Source organism: Erythrolamprus reginae, chromosome 8 (genome assembly GCF_031021105.1).
Source record: "Erythrolamprus reginae isolate rEryReg1 chromosome 8, rEryReg1.hap1, whole genome shotgun sequence".
NCBI classification, from domain to species: Eukaryota; Metazoa; Chordata; class Lepidosauria; order Squamata; family Dipsadidae; genus Erythrolamprus; species Erythrolamprus reginae.
This window is the reverse complement of record NC_091957.1, coordinates 56623594-56643894: the sequence shown is the minus strand read 5'-3', so window position 1 is coordinate 56643894 and position 20301 is coordinate 56623594. Positions and strand designations below refer to the sequence as shown.

The following is a 20301-nucleotide window of genomic DNA, read 5'->3' as shown; positions in this document are numbered from 1 at the left end:
TGAATTTATAAATGCCTGGGATAAACACAGATCCATCCTAAGATAAAATACAGGAAATAGTATAAGGGCAGACTGGATGGACCAGGAGGTCTTTTTCTGCCGTCAGTCTTCTATGTTTCTAAGTTCTTGCTTCTGGACAACCATAAGTGATAACCTTCTCCCCAATCAAAGGGGTGGACTACAACTTCGAGAATGATGTTGGCCTGCTCACTGGTATTGGCGCTCACCACAGCCTAACACATCTAACTTGGAGAAGGCTCAATGTGGGAACATGATGAATTTAACCACAAGTCAGAGGTTGAAAAGGAAAGCGAGCCATACTTCGTAAAACATATGCTGGGCTCCGGTTGAGATGTTGATTGATGTTGACGTGTAGGATTCAACCCCCCCTCTCTCAAAAGGCAAGAGAATGAAATGATTAATCTTTCTCGGTTCTCCACTGCCCCCCCCCAAAGTGACTCATGGCTTCTGATTCCAGGAGAGTTTTGTTCTCACTGGCGAAGAAAGCTGAAGCTCGTTTGAAGAGCCTCTTGTTCCAACATGCACAAAATTGTTCTTGACTTTCTTAAAAAGCCAAGAAATGAGAAAGAACGTTTCTTCTTCTCCATTCTGTGTTGGCGTCTCTTGAAAAGCTCCCCAACCCACTCCCTGCTTTCTTTCTTTCTTTCTTTCTTTCTTTCTTTCTTTCTTTCTTTCTTTCTTTCTTTCTTTCTTTTTCTCTGTCTCTCCCCCTCCCTCCCTTCCCCCTCCCTCCCTTCTCTTTCTTTCTCTTTTTTTCTTGGGTACCATTTGTTGGGAGTCAAGGGAAAAGGAGGGTTTTGCCCTCTCTTTCTGCTCAAGATCCCCATGTACAATTGGTGGGCCACTGCGTGACATAGAATGCTGGACTTGATTGTAGTATTATTATTATATTATATATTATATATAACATATTATATTATGTTCCTTCCTTCCTTCCTTCCTTCCTTCCTGGTCTCTGAGTGTCACACGACTTTCGTTGCCAATGACAATTCGTTGTTTTGACAATGACAATAAATTTATTATTACTATTCCTCCCCTCCCCTCCCCTCCCCTCCCCTCCCTCCTTCTTATCTATCTGTCTGTCTGTCTGTCTGTCTATCATCTATCTATCTATCTATCTATCTATCTATCTATCTATCTATCTATCTATCTATCTATCTATCATCTATCTATCTATCATCTATCTTTCTCTATCTTTCTTTCTCTCTCTCTCTCTCTTTCTTTCTTTCTTTCATACTTATATGCCGTCAAACTCCCGAAGGATTCTGGGTGGCTTAAATATGGTTTTAGTATTCATGGAAAGATAGGGATTTGGCATGGGAAGTCTTCATCTGGCTTCCTTTTGGGAGGTTCTTCCACCTGCCGTCCATTTACAGCTTTCTCCTAACAGTTACCTTAAAATGAAAGACACCCCCGCCCCACTCTATGGAACTGAGCATTTACTGGCTGGAGGCCCTTCCTGACACCACGTGGAGTTCACAGCAGATATTTTTTTTCTTTGTGCCATAGGAGAGAAATACCTGCCACTACCTGTTGTGAGTGCCTCTTGTCCAAAGAACCCAGCCCACTTGAGAAAGCGAAGAAAGTTTGAGATTGAAGTTCTGCAACTTTACAAGACTGCTTTTTTTCTCGCTGGTTTCTCTGGGTCAGAAGTTCTAAACTTGTCGATTAGGCCGAGTTTGGCACCTTTCCCAGACGTTGTTGATGTTTAGCTCCAAAAATAAGTCCTCTTTCCTTGCTGTTGAAAAATCTGCTTTTTGTTACAGTGTGCAGATCAAAGTGAGGCTTTGTTATTCTCCGCTCTCTCTTTTTCTCTCTCTTTACAACAGACAACTTTGGCGTTTGCCCAGGTTCGCCTGGTGCACCAGTTGCGGCCCTTTTTGGACCGGGGGTCACTGCTCACAGTCACTCACGCCCTCATCACCTCGAGGCTCGACTACTGTAACGCTCTCTACATGGGGCTACCTTTGAAAAGTGTTCGGAAACTTCAGACCGTGCAGAATGCAGCTGCGAGAGCTATCATGGGCTTTCCTAAATATGCCCATGTCACAACAACACTCCGCAGTCTGCATTGGTTGCCGATCAGTTTCCGGTCACAATTCAAAGTGTTGGTTGTGACCTATAAAGCCCTTCATGGCACCGGACCAGAATATCTCCGGGACCGCCTTCTGCCGCACAAATCCCAGCGACCGGTTAGGTCCCACAGAGTTGGCCTTCTCCGGGTCCCGTCAACTAAACAATGTCGTTTGGCGGGACCCAGGGGAAGAGCCTTCTCTGTGGCGGCCCCGACCCTTTGGAACCAACTCCCCCCAGATATCAGAGTTGCCCCCACCCTGCTAGCCTTTCGTAAGCTCCTTAAAACCCACCTCTGTCGTCAGGCATGGGGGAATTGACACTTTCCCTCCCCCTAGGCTTAGAAAATTTATGCATGGTATGCTAATATGTATGATTGGTTTTTGAATTGGGGTTTTAAATTAACTTAAATATTAGATTTGTTTACATTGTATTACTATTGCTGTGAGCCGCCCCGAGTCTGTGGACAGGGGCGGCATACAAGTCTGATTAATAAATAATAAATAAATAAACTTCATATAAATTCGTTTATTCAGTGCATGGTTGTATACAACAAATAATAAACAACTCCTTTTTGTACAAAGCGACCGGAAACAGCTCATCCTGGCCCAGATCTACTTCGTACATGTTATCTTCGACAGAGAGCAATGCACAAAATCTTAAACAGTTCATGCAACTTCTGAAGCCAGGCCTCCCACTTCCTTTCATGCAAGAGATAGGATGAACTAAACAGAAACTTAACTTTCTCTCCCTCCTTCCCTGGTTGCATTACTTCTGTTTTCCTTGAACAACAACAGCAGAGAAGGAAAACGCAATTCCAGCCTCTTGCAAGCAGAAAATTCAGGAATCCTTGGTGCTCTCTAAGGTTTTCTTGCAAATGTGTCATAAGTAGTGTTGGGCGAACTTCACGAAGTTCGGATTCCGCGAACTCACCTGAACTTCGCCGTGAAGTTCAGGTGAGTTCGATGAACCCGAACCGAATTTTACCCAAACCCAAACCCAAACAGCAGCAGCGCTTTTTAAATACTTTTTAAAAAAGTTCGGGCAAAGTTCGGGTTCGACGTGAAGTTTGGGTAAAGTTCAGGTTCGGCGTGAAGTTTGAGTAACGTTCGGGTTTGGCGTGAAGTTTGGGCAAAGTTCAGGTTCGGTGTGAAGTTTGGGTAAAGTTCAGGTTCGGCGTGAAGTTTGGGTAAAGTTCAGGTTCGGTGTGAAGTTTGGGTAAAGTTCAGGTTCAGTGTGAAGTTTGGGCAAAGTTCAGGTTCGGCGTGAAGTTTGGGCAAAGTTCAGGTTCGGTGTGAAGTTTGGGTAAAGTTCAGGTTCGGCGTGAAGTTTGGGTAAAGTTCAGGTTCGGCGTGAAGTTTGGGTAAAGTTCGGGTTCGGTGTGAAGTTTGGGTAAAGTTCGGGTTCAGCGTGAAGTTTGGGTAAAGTTCGGGTTTGGCGTTCGGCTGAACAACGCAAAACGCCACCGCCCTCCTTCCTCCCCGTTTCGACCGGCCAGGAAGTAGTCTCCGTGACATCAAAGCCCCGCCCCCGGAATCCCCTTGTGTCGCAAGCAAAAGGAGATGGGAAATCCCACGATGGAATTCCCCACTCTCCTCCCGGGTGGTGGCGTTTCGCGGCATTCGGCCGAACGCAAACCCAAACTTTACCCGAACTTTTTAAAAAGTTCAGGTTTGGCCTGCCGAACACTGCAAAGTTTGGCACGAGCCCGAACTTTGCGAGTTCGGTTCGCCCAACACTAGTCATAAGCCAACTATCATCATCACCATCGCTGAACGATGGAGCTCGATCCGGCCTGATACTATTACCTAGTTGGGTCATGAAATGCCTGCATCGCGCTAAATGTGCAGCAAGGATCCTACGGTTCAACCCTGAACTACACATATTGGATCCAGAAAGATTCCCATTTGGTGATCGATGCTCGCACCTTTTCTTCTTCCACCATTAAGATAAAGGTTCCCCTTGTACATACATGCTCGTTGTTCCCAACTCTAGGGGGCAGTGCTCATCTCTGTTTCAAAGCCGAAGAGGCAGCGCTATCTGGAGACATCCCAGTGGTCATGTGGCTAGCCTGGCTCAACACCGAAGGCACACGGGGCACTGCTACCTTCCCATCGAGGTGGTCCCTATTTTTCTACTTGCCTTTTTTAACGTGTTTTCAAACAGCTAAGTTGGCAGAAGCTGGGATAAGTAACGGGAGCTCGCTCCGTTAAACGGCGCTAGGGATTCGAACCGGCGAACTGCCAACCTTTCTGATCGACAAGATCTGCGTTTTAGCCACTGAGCCACCGCATCCCCTAGATCTAAGACCTACCAAGATATACCCAATTTCACTTCAACAGGCTGGATTGCAATTCCTTTCTGCAGTTAAAGACTTTTCCCAACTTCTCCACGGATAACCTTCAACTCTCTCCACCCAAATTTTCAGGGAAGCAAAAAAAAAAAAGGGAAAAAAAGATGTTTACAAATAAGATGTTCATGGTTTCCCTTTATAAAAACAGAGTTAAGTCACTTAAGTTCCACAGTTTCTGCCTTTAGAAAAAAGAAGGGCGCGTCCACAAGGTTTTGCATTTGTTGTTGTTTTGTTTTTTTGTAAATATGATACACAAAATTAAGGGAAGAGCGGAGGGAAGAGGAGGAGGAGGAGAAAAAAGAAAAGAAAAGGACCCCTACAGCGTGGGAAGAACTCGATTCACCCTGTTGTTTAAAAAAATAATTGTTTTCCACAGACGGGGAGGAGGGAATTAACACACACTTTGGTTCCTACAGGATGCGGGGGTTTCGCATGAGGGTTTGGGAACGATGATTACAAATCTATAAAAAACAGTATATATATCTCAGTGTGTGTTAAAATCACAAGAACACTTTTCTTTCTCTCTCTTTTTTCTTTGCTGGAGCTGAAGTTTTACTGCGATCCGGCTCCAAACCTGATTTATTGACTATTTTTCCTCCAGGTTACACTAAGCATATTAGCGGGATTTTTGCTTTGCTTGTAAAGACACAGCTCGAAACCCCTTCAAGAGAAGAGAACCCCTTCCCAAAATAAAAATGAAAATAAAGCCTTTTTTTTTTTTTAAAAAAGAGAGATATTCAGCTTTCTTTTCCTCACCAAGCTTTAGGATATATAAAATGGTAAGCTAAAAAAAACAACAACCCAAGAACAAAAGAGGTTATAGAGAGTCCCCTTTCCCTTCCCTTCTATGAACCATATATATATAAAACACAAAATATTGAAATTTCCCTCAAGGAGCAAGGGTGGGGAAAAGAAAGAAAGAAAGAAAGATAGAAGGAAAGAAAGAAAGAGAGAAAAAAGAAGGAAGAAAGAAAGGAAGGAAGAAAGAAAGAAAGAAGGAAGGAAGAAGGAAAGAAAGAAAGATAGAAGGAAAGAAGGAAGGAAAAAAGAAAGATAGAAGGAAAGAAAGAAAGAAAGAAAGAAAGAAGGAAGGAAGGAAGAAGGAAGGAAGAAAGAAAGATAGAAGGAAAGAAAGAAGGAAGGAAGGAAGAAGGAAGGAAGGAAGAAGAAAAGAAAGAAAGAAATATAGAAGGAAGGAAGAAAGAAAGAAGGAAAGAAAGAAAGAAGGAAAGAAAGAAAGACAGAAAGAAAGAAAGAAAGAAAGAAAGAAAGAAAGAAAGAGATATTTGACAGGGTTTCTGAATCCGTTAGAAAGCCAAATTGTGTTTTTAAATTTGGTGGGATTTTTGTGAGGTCGTTGCTGCTTCACGTTATGTTTGCATTTTACATCACTGAGGGGGAAATCTTTCCTTCCACACAAATAGTTTACGGTGATTTGGGGACCTCCAGAAAGTCCAAAGTAGCTGATAAAAGGCCGAGAGATTCTATATCCCAGTTTGTTGGCTTGTCGGGAAGGGCTGAACGGTAGGCGCTTTTTTTTGTTTTTGCAAAAATAAGGACTCTTAACAGCAGATCTAGAGGTGTGTGGTTTTTTTTGTTTTAAAAAAAGTCCCCACCGATGCTTCTTCTCTCCTCTTGCTTCTCCATCCTGGCTACGTCGTTTCGTTTTGGCTCATAGATTTGCCCCCATTCAACGCTCCCGAGACGCTTCTGCTTTTCGTCGGTGTTCCACTGCCGGACCGTGAGAATTCAGTAAGGTCATGGAGGGAGGGTTCTTTATACATGGCCACTGGTTGGAAGGAGGAGAAAGGAAAATCAGAAAATCACAGACAGGCCTCCCGCTTGAGCAGGAGGGTTCGACTAGGACGGCTGTCCCAACTTTTCGGACCTCAGGAACCATTAAATTCATAAGTGATGTGCCGGTGTCTGGAGGCTGTTGGGGTCTGGATGGGTGTCAACAGACTCAAACTCAACCCTGATAAGACAGAGTGGCTGTGGGTTCTGCCTCCCAAGGACAATTCCATCTGTCTGTCCATTACCCTGGGGGGGATCACTAACCCCCTCAGAGAGGGTCCGCAACTTGGGTGTCCTCCTCGATCCACAGCTCACATTACAGAACCATCTTTCAGCTGTGGCGAGGGGGGCGTTTGCCCAGGTTCGCCTGGTGCACCAGTTGCAACCCTATCTGGACTGGGACTCACTGCTCACAGTCACTCATGCCCTCATCACCTCGAGGCTCAACTACTGTAACGCTCTCTACATGGGGCTACCTTTGAAAAGTGTTCGGAAACTTCAGGTCGTGCAGAATGCAGCTGCGAGAGCAATCGTGGGCTTTCCCAAATATGCCCATGTTACACCAACACTCCGCAGTCTGCATTCCTTGCCGATCAGTTTCCGGTCACAATTCAAAGTGTTGGTTATGACGTATAAAGCCCTTCATGGCACCGGACCAGAATATCTCCGGGACCGCCTTCTGCCGCACGAATCCCAGCGACCAGTTAGGTACCACAGAGTTGGCCTTCTCCGGGTCCCGTCAACTAAACAATGTCATTTGGCGGGACCCAGGGGAAGAGCCTTCTCTGTGGCGGCCCCGTCCCTCTGGAACCAACTCCCCCCAGAGATTAGAATAGCCCCCACCCTTCTTGCCTTTCGTAAGCTTCTTAAAACCCACCTCTATTCTATTCTATTCTATTCTATTCTATCCCATCCCATCCCATCCTATCCTATTCACAGCGCACTGGTAGTTTACCTTTTAGTGGTTTCGGAAGGAAGTGTGCAGCTGGCTTGTTCTTCTTCACGTGGTTCCCTTTCATGATTTCGCCTTCTTTGTTGAGACCCAAGTACCAACCCCTTCCGGATTGCATCTGCCGGTAGATCATGGAAGAATACGTGACGTAATAATTTTCAAAAACAGATTCCTTGAATTTGCATTCCGGGGTGAAGTGCTCCTGCAGGAAGGCGGGGGGGGGGGAGAGAAGAGTAGAGGAGGAGGAAAAGAAAAGAAATATAAGAAAGGAATTTTTTTTTAAAAAAAAGATCAATATTTGCACCACGTCCCATCTGTTAAATGCAGAAAGCATTCGATCTGTTGCTGCCCTCGGCCTCCGCCCCTCCCAGCTTTCCTCTGTTTTCCTTTCGCCCGTAATGTAGTTTCGAAGCAGATGGGCCGTTGCTACTCCAGGCAACATCTGAAGTGAAGAAATATCGATCTGGGGAGGAGAATTTTGCTACTCCATCACGGTGGGCAGAGCCACACGGAGATGGGGGAAAGGTGTTTCCTGGGGAGTTTTGGGGAGAGAGATATTAAGATCAAAGGATGGATGTGGAGAGTAAATACTCTTTTTACCGAGCGGCTGATGTTAACGCAACGTTTACCCGCTACCTCATCACATCACTATTGTTTATTTATAGTCCTTTACCCAACGGCTGCAGACCAGGGTGCTTTTGAAAGCTCGTGAAGGTGAGCAGAAGACAATATCACATGAACCTCAATTGGTTTGCACCACGGGGCTTTAGCAATCACCAGATTCTTGCAAGAAACAATCTAAACAGTCTAAATGTTCTGTTGGGCTCTCTGGTAGAATCCTCCCAAAAATTCACAGGTACAAATTTCAGACACACACATGTTTGAAAATTCAAAACAATGTTCTTTATAATGAAAATTCACATAAACCAAGCCCTCTTTTGGTATAGCAAAGAGCACTCCAAACAAACTGGTAATTTATACAAGTCCCTTATCAGTTCTGTGATACTTAGCTTGCAGCTGTGAGGCAAGTCACAGTCCTTCTTCTTTCACAAAGTGAAATACACTTTGCCCTGGTTTAGTTTCAAAGCGGGGAAAAATCAGCACACAAAAAGTCCAAGTCAGTAAAGCAGTCATGAAACACAACAATCAGATAATCCTCCACAATGGCCAAACCCACAGGCTGCTCTTTATAGCAGCCTCATTAATCACCACAGCCCCACCCAACCACAGGTGGCCTCATTTTCTTTGATAATAATCTCTCAGTTGTGGCTGCTTATGCATCGCTCTCCGCATGCGTGGCTGTATCATTAACTCTTGTTCTGAATCCAAGGAGGAGCTAGATAATTGATCTCCTTCTAAGCTGTCTGCCCCACTCTCCTCCTCCCTGTCACTCATGTCTTCTTGGTCAGAGGAGCCTTCAGCAGCAGATTCCACCGGGGGCAAAACAGGCCTGCAGCATGTGGATGTCTCCCCCACATCCACAGTCCTTGGGGCAGGAGCTGGGCCAGAGCTAACCACAACACTAAATAGTATCAAGATCATGTGAAGTGTCAGTGCCACTTTACAAGGCCTTGGTAAGGCCCCACTTGGAATCCTGCATTCAGTTTTGGTCACCACGATGAAAAAGGATGTTGGGACTCTAGAAAAAGTGCAGAGAAGAGCGACAAAGATGATTAGGGGACTGGAGGCTAAAACATGAAGAACGGTTGAAAAGAAGGACCAGCGGAGACATGATAGCAGTGTTCCAGTATCTCAGGGATTGCCACAAAGAAGAAGGAGTCAACCTATTCTCCAAAGCACCTGAGAGTAGAACAAGAAGCAATGGGTGGAAACTAAACAAGGAGAGAAGCAACTGAAAACTGCCTACAAACCTTTAGCTTTTTCTTTTTTTAGAACTAAGGAGAAATTTCATGACAGTTAATCAGTGGAACAGCCTGCCTCCAGAAGTTGTGACTTCCCCAACACTGGAAGTTTTTAAGCAGATGTTGGATAACCATCTGTCTGAAGTAGTGTAGGGTTTCCTGCCGAAGGAGGAGGTTGGACTAGAAGACCTCCAAGGTCTCATTCTTTGTATATTTTAGCCTCTAGTCCCCTAATCATTTTTGTTGCTCTTCTCTGCACTTTTTCTAGAGTCTCAACATCCTTTTTATATCGTGGTGACCAAAACTGAATGCAGGATTCCAAGTGTGGCCTTACCAAGGCCTTATAAAGTGGTATTAACCCATCACGTGATCTTGATTCTCTCCCTCTGTTAATAATAATAATAATAATAATAATAATAATAATAATAATAATTTATTAGATTTGTATGCCGCCCCTCTCCGAAGACTCGGGGCGGCTCACAACAATAATAAAACAATATTACAATGAAACAAATCTAATATTAAAAACATATAATCATTGTAATATTGTTAATGCAGCCTAGAACTGTGTTGGCTTTTTTTTGCAGCTGCTGCACATGGCTGGCTCCTATTTAAATGGTTGTCCACTAGGACTCCAAGGTCCCTCTCGCAGCTACTACTGTTGAGCAACATACCACATATATTGTACTTGTGCCTTTTGTTTTTCATGCCTAAATGCAGAACCTGACTTTTTTCACCTTTGAATTTCATTTTGTTAGATAGCGCCCATTGTTCAAGTCTGTGGTGGATGTGCACCTCTTTCAAATGCTTGCAGGTAGATAGTTCTTCAAGACACAGCATAAGGAGGTGACGGCAGTATCCTTCAGGTTCGCAAGAAATCACAACAACCGACAAACCCCGCGCTGAAGTAAACTGGTTGGAAGGAGATGGGGCACCATGGAGCTCATCATCCAATTAAGAGCACTAAAAGAGAACCCTGGAGTGTCTGGAGAAGGTGATTATAGCTTCGGCACAGTAATTTGCTGTGTTTAGGGACTGCACAACTTGCTGCATTCAAAGATGGATGTTCAAATTAGGAGCTGAGCCACTCTGGTGCCACAAATCCAATTTCTTCCGAGAGCCCCTTGCAACGATCGCAGCCCAAAGAACCATTTCTGTAGATGGGCATCATTCTGAGTTTTGTTCATGCCCAGAAGACAAAACGCTTGGACCCGTGAAGGGCTGCAATTTTTTAAATACCATGCTGTGGGTGTGGCTTATTTATGGGTGTGGCTTGCTGGCCATGTGACCTGGTAGGAGTGGCTTGACGATAATGTGACTGGGGCTTAAAGGTCACCTCTGGTGGTCATGCCGAGAGACAAAAAAAATACTGGAAAAAATTGAGTAACTGGTTGCAACCAATAACAAATATGACAATAGAATATACACCAGAATTATTTTTACTTGGCGTTATGAGAGGGTCCTATGCCACACTATCTATAGAAGGCCTGATGTGATCTGAGTATTGCCCACAAGATCATATGCTGCAATGTCCTGCCTGTCAAAGACTACTTCAGCTTCAACCACAACAACACATGGTTTCTTCTCCAGCCTTTGGAGAAACCCAACAGGGCTTCTTTGTTCTACAGTTCACGTGGCTTATTAACTGTTCTGTCTGGGTCACTCCGGAAGCCAAGACCAACCCAAAAAGAGAAGCCAGACACACCGGTAAAAGGCAAAGGCAGTTTATAAAATTCAAGAAAAACACAGGTAACAGAAAATGTCCTTACAAACAGGAAAACGCTGTATCTTCAAATATATCCCCGAAGGCAAAAGTCCATGCAGCAATACAGGATTCTTGCTGCCAAGACGAGGCTGTAGATAGCCGACCTACACCTCCCACGGGTCTTCCAAACTGCTGGGCCACAAGCAAGGAACAGAGACGCCAAGAACAAAGCAGGACACCGTAACTCCAACTGATAACACTCCACATGGCTTCAAGGGCTTGCCTGCCTTTTAAATCCTGCTAAGGAGGACCACACCCAAGCCCAGCTGTTCCTAATTCAGTGCTGATAATACTTCTTTAATTGCTCCTTTCTTTGATCTGAACGTCTCTGTCGCATGTCAATGACAGCTTGTGCTTCATCACCTAATGACTCCAAGCTACTAGCTAGGGAGAGCCCCCCCCCCCGGGGCTCTCATGCTGTTCTCCTTCGTCCCATTCCTGACTTTCCTCTCCCCCGTCCGACTGTTCAGCCCCCTCCTCTTTGCTGTCATCCTCCTCCGGGCATGGAGCCAGCAGAGACACAGCCGGTCCCTGAGCAGCCTCAGGCTGAACCACAACATTAACCCAGGCTCCTAGCTCTTTATTCATCAGAAATCAGACAAGAGCTTTTAATTCAAAATGTCACAACATTGAGTAACGCGTTTGACAGGACGGTAACAAAGCTGCGAGGTTAATGAGGAATTGGTTAATTTCCTAACGGCAACAAAAGCCGCCACACGTCCCATTCTCCCTCCAAGTGATCAATCCCAAATTAAATCAAGTGTGGGTGATAAGCTCAGACTGAGAAATAAAATTGGCAGTCAAGAGAAATGAACAATAGTCGAGGCAACACCAAATGGAGGGAAAGACAACCACTTTCAATCATCAAAATTATTTATATTTACACCTGGCTTGGGTGTTCATTTTCCTTCCGTTTTCCTTGGCAATCTTTTGTCATCTCAAAATCCTATTTTCTTAAAAATAAAAACTTTGAATTGAGCTGGACTCCTGGTAGCTAGCTAGCTAGCTTATTTATTTATCTATTTATTTATCCATGTATTTATCCATTTATCCATCTATCAGAGAAACATAGAAGATTGACGGCAGAAAAAGACCTCATGGTCCATCTAGTCTGACCTTATCCTATTTCCTGCATTTTATCTTAGGATGGATCTATGTTTATCCCAGGGATGTTTCAATTCAGTGACTGTGAATTTACCAACCATGTCTGCTGGACGTTTGTTCCAAGCATCGACTATTCTTTCAGTAAAATAATATTTTCTCACAATCCTTCTATCCATGTACCCACTCACCCATCTACCCATCCATCCATCTTTCCATCTATAAGAGTAGTAGATGCTTGGAACAAACTCCCAGCAGACGTGGTTGGCAAATCTACAGCAACTGAATTTAAATATGCCTGGGATAAACATCTATCCACCCTAAGATAAAACACAGGAAATAGTATAAGGGCAGAGTAGATGGACCATGAGGTCTTTTTCTGTCATCAATCCTCTATGTTTCTATCCCTCCCTCCATTCCTCCATCCATCCATCCATCTATCTATCCATCTATCTATTATCCATCCCTCCCTCCCTCCATCCCTCCATCCATCTATCTATGTATCTATTATCCATCCATCCATCCATCCATCCATCCATCTCATCTATCTACTGTATCTCATCTATCTATCTATCTATCTATCTATCTATCTATCTATCTATCTATCTATCTATCTATCTATCTATCTATCTATCTATCATAGATTCAGCCCAGCTCACAACAAAGCTTAACCAACACAGAAGCAGTACAGAAATGGCTTGTTATTCTCTTTGACCCAAGATTTTTTTTAAAGGTTATATTCTTGTCTCTCAGAATGGTCTGAAATTTTTAAGTAAGTTCACATCCAAGATGCAGATCAAAAGCGGAGATCAAGGATTCCTCTTGGAATTGAACCCATGCTAAAAGATCTTTTAGATGCCTTTTCTCTTTAGGATTGCAAACCACAAAGACATCAAAAGCTATTAATTTAAGGAGTCCTTTCTTATTTCGTGGGCCATTACACAGCAATCTATGAGGCTCTCCCTGTAAAAATTAGGCCTGTCTTTGTCTCAGTGATATTTTAATTTCCTTTGTTCGGTTATATGCTAAACAACAAGCCTGGACAATTGAGGTTCACAGCTGGGATCCAGTGCAGAGATTCGAGGTAAGCTGTCTGAGGATTATTCACCCAGTTGGAAGTTAAAGAAGTTATTAGTAGATTCTGATGGAAAATGGACTTTGAGAAAGCAGAAAAACCCTCCCCTTCTCCCTTGCTTGATTTCGTTCCTTCTTTGATTCCTTCCTTCCTTCCTTCCTTCCTTCCTTCCTTCCTTCCTTCCTTCCTTCCTTCCTTCCTTCCTTCCTTCTCTCTCCCTGCCCCTTTCTTGATTTTGTTTTTCACTCCTTTCTTCTTCCTCCCTCCCTCCTTCTCCCCTCCCCTCCCCCTTTCTTGATTTCTTTCTTCCTCCCTTCCCTTCCTTCCTTCCCTCCCTCCTTCCCTCGCCCTCCCTTCCTTCCTTTCTACCTCCCTCCTTCCTTCCTTCTCTCCATCCCTCCATCCCTCCATCCATCCACTATTCCTTTCTACTGACTCTGTGCCCCAATACGTAACTGAGATTAAAATCATATGTATTACCTTGAAAACGACATCTGCACCATTTCCCCATAAAATGGTCCAAAAAGAATCCATCGGCATCAGGGGTTGCCATAACAGTTCAGCAACTCCTCTGCAACTTACTTACTTACATATTTATTTATTGGAGTCCTTGGAGAGGGGCGGCATACAAATCTAATAAATTATTATTATTATTTATATGGCGCCCCTCTCTGTGGACTTGGGCTGGCTTACAATATATAAGAGAGAAACTACAGCAGCCGAAATCCAATTAATTTAAAACTAAATAAACTAATCTAAAATCCCCAGTTTGCCTTCTCTGGGTCCCGTCAACAAAACAATGTCGTTTGGCGGGCCCCAGGGGAAGAGCCTTCTCTGTGGCGGCCCCGGCCCTCTGGAACCAACTTCCCCCGGAGATTAGAATTGCCCCCACTCTCCTCGCCTTTCGTAAGCTCCTTAAAACCCACCTCTGCCGCCAGGCATGGGGGAACTGAGATATTCTTTCCCCCATGGCCTTTACAATTTATGCATGGTATATTTGTTTGTATGTATGTTTGGTTTTACAAATAAAGCTTTTTTAATTGTTTTGGTATTAGTTTTAGTATTGGATTTACATGATGTTTTGTACTATTGTTGTTAGCTACCCCGAGTCTACGGAGAGGGGCGGCATACAAATCCAATACATAAATAAATAAATAGATAGATAGATAAATAAATAAATAAATAAATAAATATATATCAGACAACCATACATCACATTCGTTGGCCACGGGGCTAAGGTCTAATGGCCCCAAGCGATTAAGTCTCTTACTTGATGAAATAACCACATTTTTAGCTGTTTCCTAAAAAGAAAAAATACCCCCCCAAAATATGAGGCTAGACTTTCTTCCCTCTGTCAGCCTCAGTCTGGTTAACTCCATCCCGCAATTTTCGTCGGTCTCCTTCTGCCTTAATCACCGTCTAACTTGTTCCATCATTCGATTTCTGCACACTAAATTATAAGTTTGGCGGGCGACTGTTGTTAGGAACACCAGGGGCACCGCAGCAAAGGAACAATAACAGTAATAAATGCCAAGAAAAGGGGGGAATTTGTTATTTAAATTGGACGGTGGCAACCAAAGCATCATTTCAGGCAAAGGAGATTAAATGAAGAGGAGACGCGGATATGCCAAGCTATTCAGGGGAAAAGATCAATAGGATGTCATTTGGAAATATCAAAAAGATGGGCTTTTCCCCCCACCTCTCGCCATCTAATTGAGCCAGTCCACATTATTAAATTAAGGCTTTCTCGAGATGAAAAAGTGACCAATTCTTCCTGTCTTGCTTTTTCCCTCTCCCCAAGTGCCAAGGTGCAGTTATAAAATTGCAGAGGCGAATGAACTTTCCAGATCTCTTTTTACGTTACCTCCAAACAAAAATTGCCCCAAATCTCACATGGCTACAGGGTGTGTTCCAAAAGTAATGCAATTATTTTTTTAAAAAAATTAATTTATTGAACAGATTTGCAGAAACACTTAAAATTCTTGAAAGTAGTGCCCTTGGGCTTCTACACATTTTTTCCAGCGACTCTGCCGTGACCGGTACACGCCCTGGAAGTTAAAACCCTTAATATAAAAACAGATATATAGAGCGCTGGTGAGACCACATTTGGAATACTGTGTTCAGTTCTGGAGACCTCACCTACAAAAAGATATTGACAAAATTGAACGGGTCCAAAGACGGGCTACAAGAATGGTGGAAGGTCTTAAGCATAAAACGTATCAGGAAAGACTTCATGAAGTCTGGAGGACAGAAGGAAAAGGGGGGACATGATCAAAACATTTAAATAGGTTAAAGGGTTAAATAAGGTCCAGGAGGGAAGTGTTTTTAATAGGAAAGTGAACACAAGAACAAGGGGACACAATCTGAAGTTAGCTGGGGGAAAGATCAAAAGCAACATGAGAAAATATTATTTTACTGAAAGAGTAGTAGATCCTTGGAACAAACTTCCAGCAGACGTGGTAGATAAATCCACAGTCACTGAATTTAAACATGCCTGGGATAAACCTATATCCATCCTAAGATAAAATACAGGAAATAGTATAAGGGCAGACTAGATGGACCAGGAGGTCTTTTTCTGCCGTCAGACTTCTATGTTTCTATGTTTCTAACAGTCACACACCCCAAACAAACCATACTTAAAACTGAACGGCCAAGGGGAATCAATTTCTCCATGCCAGGTGGTAAAGGTGGGTTTTTAAGAGTTTGCAAAAGGCAAGGAGGGTGGGGGCAGTCCTAATCTCCGGAGGGAGTTGATTCCAGAGGGTTGGGGCCACCACAGAGAAGGCTCTTCCCCTGGGTCCCGCCAGACGACATTGTTTCATCGACGGGACCCGGAGAAGGCCAATTCTGTGGGACCTAACCGGTCGCTGGGATTCGTGGGTGTTTCTTGTTTTGGAGGAACCATTTCAAAGCCTGCAGCCTCCAGCCTTGGCGTGGAAGAATGATTGATTAATTTGTAGCGGTCCTTTGCTTTTCATTTCCTGTTCTGAATGAGTAACAACAATGGCAAGGTTGAGAAGGAACTCTCAGAATAAGCTGGGGGCAGAAAAGAGGGGGGGGGAATAAGCTTTGTTTTCTTCAGATATCATTATTGTCACAAAAGGCCACCCTACTTGGTTTCACCCATATATTATACTGATACATTAGAGCATCCTAAATTGTCGGGAAGAATTTGATACCAAATTGGTTCTTGGGAAGAGTTTGAAGGCCAACATCAGCTAAAGGACTGGTATTTGTGATTTCACTTTGTTGTGTGTATATACACTATATATATATCTTCTGCTCTGGCAATCTCACACTACTTACCAGAGCATACAAAACTTTCGCCAGACCAATCCTTGAATACAGCTCATCTGTCTAAACCCACAACACATTTCGGACATAAACACTCTAGAAAATGTCCAGAGCAGTGTTTCCCAAACTTGGCAACTTGAAGAATGCTGGCTGGGGAATTCTGGGAGTTGAAGTCCAGATATCTTCAAGTTGCCAAGGTTGGGAAACACTGATCCAGAGATACTTTACTAGAAGAGCCCTCCACTCCGCCACTTGCAACAGAATACTCTATGCAACTAGACTTAATCCTAGGTTTAGAAAGCTTAGAACGATGTCGTCTTAAACACGACCTAAGCATAGCCCATAAAATCATCTGCTACAACATCTTCCCTGTCAACGACTACTTCAGCTTCAACCGCAACACACAAGCACACAACAGATACAAACTTAAAGTAAACACGACTGCAGGAAATACGACTTTAGTAACTGAGTAGTTGATGCATGGAACTCACTACCTGACTCTGTAGTATCATCACCTAACCCTCAAAACCTTTACCCTTAGATTATCCACTGTTGACCTCTATTGTAAGTCAAGGATATCGGTGTGGTCTCAGATATAATTGGAGATCCCATGTTGGGTCCAATTAATTAAGAGCAACGAAAGATCTGAATTAAAGGGAAAGGTAGCTACCAGACTCTATAGTATCATCACCTAACCCCCCAAACCTGACCCTTAGATTATCCACTGTTGACCTCTCCCGATTCCTAAGAGGTCAGCAAGGGGTGTGCATAAGTGCACCAGTGTGCCTTCTATCCCCTGTCCTAATGTTTCCCTCTTACTAGCATCATGTATATAAATATTATATAGAAACATAGAAGTCTGACAGCAGAAAAAGAGCTCATGATCCATCTAGTCTGCCCTTATATTATTTTTTTGTATTTTATCTTAGGATGGATATATGTTTATCCCAGCCATGTTTAAATTCAGTTACTGTGGATTTACCAACCACGTCTGCTGGAAGTTTGTTCCAAGCATCTACAACTCTTTCAGTAAAATAATATTTTCTCATGTTGCTTTTGATCTTTCTGCCAACTAACTTCAGATTGTGTCCCCTTGTTCTTGTGTTCACTTTCCTATTAAAAACACTTCCCTCCTGAACCTTATTTAACCCTTTAACATATTTAAATGTTTCAATCCTGTCCCCCCTTTTCCTTCTGTCCTCCAGACTATACAGATTGAGTTTATTAAGTCTTTCCTGATACGTTTTATGCTTAAGACCTTCCACCATTCTTGTAGCCCATCTTTGGACCGTTCAATTATGTCAATATATTTTTGTAGGTGAGGTATATCTTTGTATACCACCAATACATATATGACAAAACAAAAAATAAATAAAATTAAAAAATGGCTAAGAGCAGGAACATCGAAGAACGTCACAAAAGGGATGATTCTGGCGGCATGGTCAAATGGCTAGGAAGCCAGAGCTAAGATTACCACAAACCCACTTCTACGAAGAAACGAAGGATCACCAGCTTTAGTTGCTGCAGCAGAAGATCACACAGACTGACTACAAGCAACAGCGTGACAAAGTAGAAACAACCGTGCATTACAATGTCTGCAAGAAATACCATTTGCCTACAAGCAAGAATGGGTGGGACCACAAAATAGACACAGTAACTGAAAACAAACAAGCTAAGGTGCTCTGGGATTTATTTTATCTATCTATCTATCTATCTATCTATCTATCTATCTATCTATCTATCTATCATCTATCTATATCTATTGGATTTGTATGCTGCCCCTCTCCACAGACTCGGGGCGGCTAACAACAATGATAAAAAACAACATGTAACAATCCAGTTTAATAAAACAACTAAAAACCCTTATTATAAAAACCAAACATACACACAAACATACCATACATAACTTGTAATGGCCTAGGGGAAGGAATATCCTAACTCCCCCATGCCTGGCGACAAAGGTGGGTCTTGAGTAATTTGCGAAAGACAAGGAGGGTGGGGGGCGTTCTAATCTCTGGGGGGAGTTTATTCTAGAGGGTCAGGGCCGCCACAGAGAAGGCTCTTCCCCTGGGGTCTGCCAAATGACATTGTTTGGTCGACGGGACCCGGAGAAGGCCAACTCTGTGGGACCTTATCGGCCGCTGGGATTCGTGCGGTAGAAGGCGGTTCCGGAGGTATTCTGGCCCAATGCCATGTAGGGCTTTAAAGGTCATTACCAACACTTTGAATAGTGACCGGAAACCGATCGGCAGCCAGTGCAGGACGCGGAATGTTGCAGAAACGTGGGCGAATCTACGAAGCCCCTTGTTTGCAATTCAAACAAATGGGCACCTGCCACATCACACCCTAGTCTTAAAAATTGTTGATAAGAAAGACAAAAAAAGTCTGAATAATGGACAACCGGTGCTTGGACACAATGAAAGAGAAAGAATCGGAGAAAATCACACACTTTTAAGCCCCACAATCAGAAATAAAACTACCTCGGCTAAAAAAGGGCGAAGATATAACCGACAGTAATAAGAGCCTTGGATGCCAAGAAAGACTATATTTATAAGCGCCAAGTAAGAAGCAATTTTGCATTTGTACTTATAATTGCTATTTTAAAAAATCAGAAGGTACTTCTTTCTATTTTTTTCCCTTTTTGTCCTTTTGGTTTTTCCTTTGTTCTCGTTTCCTCTTCCGTTTCCCTTAGAAACATAGAAACATAGAAGACGGACGGCAGAAAACGACCTCCTGGTCCATCTAGTCTGCCCTTATACTATTTCCTGTATTTTATCTTAGGATGGATCTATGTTTTTCCCAGGCATGTTTAAATTCAGTTACTGTGGATTCTTCCATCTTTCCTTCTTCCTTTCTCTTCCTTCCTTCCTTCCTTCCTTCTCTTCCTTCATTTCTTCGCTTTCTTTCCTTTCTTTCTTTCTTTCTTTCTTTCTTTCTTCCTTCTTTCCTTCTTTCCTTCCTTCCTTCCTCATTCAAAGAAACATAGAAACATAGAAGATTGACGGCAGAAAAAGACCTCCTGGTCCATCTAGTCTGCCCTTATACTATTTCCTGTATTTTATCTTAGGATGGATCTATGTTTATCCCAGGCATGTTTAAATTCAGTTACTGTGGATTCTTCCATCTTTCCTTCTTCCTTTCTCTTCCTTCCTTCCTTCCTTCCTTCTCTTCCTTCATTTCTTCGCTTTCTTTCCTTTCTTTCTTTCTTTCTTTCTTTCTTCCTTCTTTCCTTCTTTCCTTCCTTCCTTCCTCATTCAAAGAAACATAGAAACATAGAAGATTGACGGCAGAAAAAGACCTCCTGGTCCATCTAGTCTGCCCTTATACTATTTCCTGTATTTTATCTTAGGATGGATCTATGTTTATCCCAGGCATGTTTAAATTCAGTGACTGTGGATTTATCTACCACGTCTGCTGGAAGTTTGTTCCAAGCATCTACTACTCTTTCAGTAAAATAATATTTTACTGAATACTAATATTTTACTAATCCCTTTGTATTAGTTCTTAATCTTAATCTGTTGAAAATTCTTAATGCAAATGATTAAGACAGCAACACGGTAGCAAATAAGTAACACATAAAGCCCGAAGAACATAAAACTCGAATGAAAAATATGAAACCAAAGGCAAACACATCAGCCAACCCAGAACACATTTCATAAGTACACAAAATTCAGAGGGTTCCCCCACCCCCCATTCAGGCACCTTCTGTCTCCCTCCTTCCCTCCCTTCTCTCCTGCTTTCAATCTCTTAGACATTGGCAGCATCTTAAGTTATGAATCAATCTCCATCCAGATCCTGTCACATCACAAGGATATATTCATTAGTCAATTTCATCAAACTTTCTCCAAGCTTGCAAAAGCCTGGCAAGGCATATTTCTCTTGAAGCAGCAATTATTTTTTCCCCAAAAAAACCTTTAATCCAGGGTTTTTAATTTTCCATCCTCAGATCCCCCCCCCTATCCCCCTTTCCTCTCATTTTCTCTAGTTTGGCCTGATATTAAACATGTAAGA

At 43.0% G+C, this 20301-nt stretch overlaps 1 protein-coding gene across 6 annotated transcripts in view; it reads right to left on the bottom strand.

The window, feature by feature from the left end:
* Positions 1–2607: 2607 nt before the first annotated feature.
* The window catches only part of FGF13 (fibroblast growth factor 13), a 161178-nt gene continuing 143484 nt past the window's right edge, over positions 2608–20301 (bottom strand). For 4 of the 6 annotated variants that reach the window (XM_070759973.1, XM_070759974.1, XM_070759975.1 and 1 more), the window contains 2 exons: positions 7197–7395; positions 5711–6236 (listed from right to left, as the gene is read on the bottom strand). In XM_070759973.1, coding sequence (XP_070616074.1) covers positions 6100–6236; positions 7197–7395 — 336 coding nt within the window. In that variant the 3' untranslated portion in view covers positions 5711–6099. Of the gene's footprint in view, positions 6237–7196; positions 7396–20301 lie in introns of all 6 variants that reach the window. The other 2 variants (XM_070759970.1, XM_070759971.1) reach the window with 1 other exon arrangement.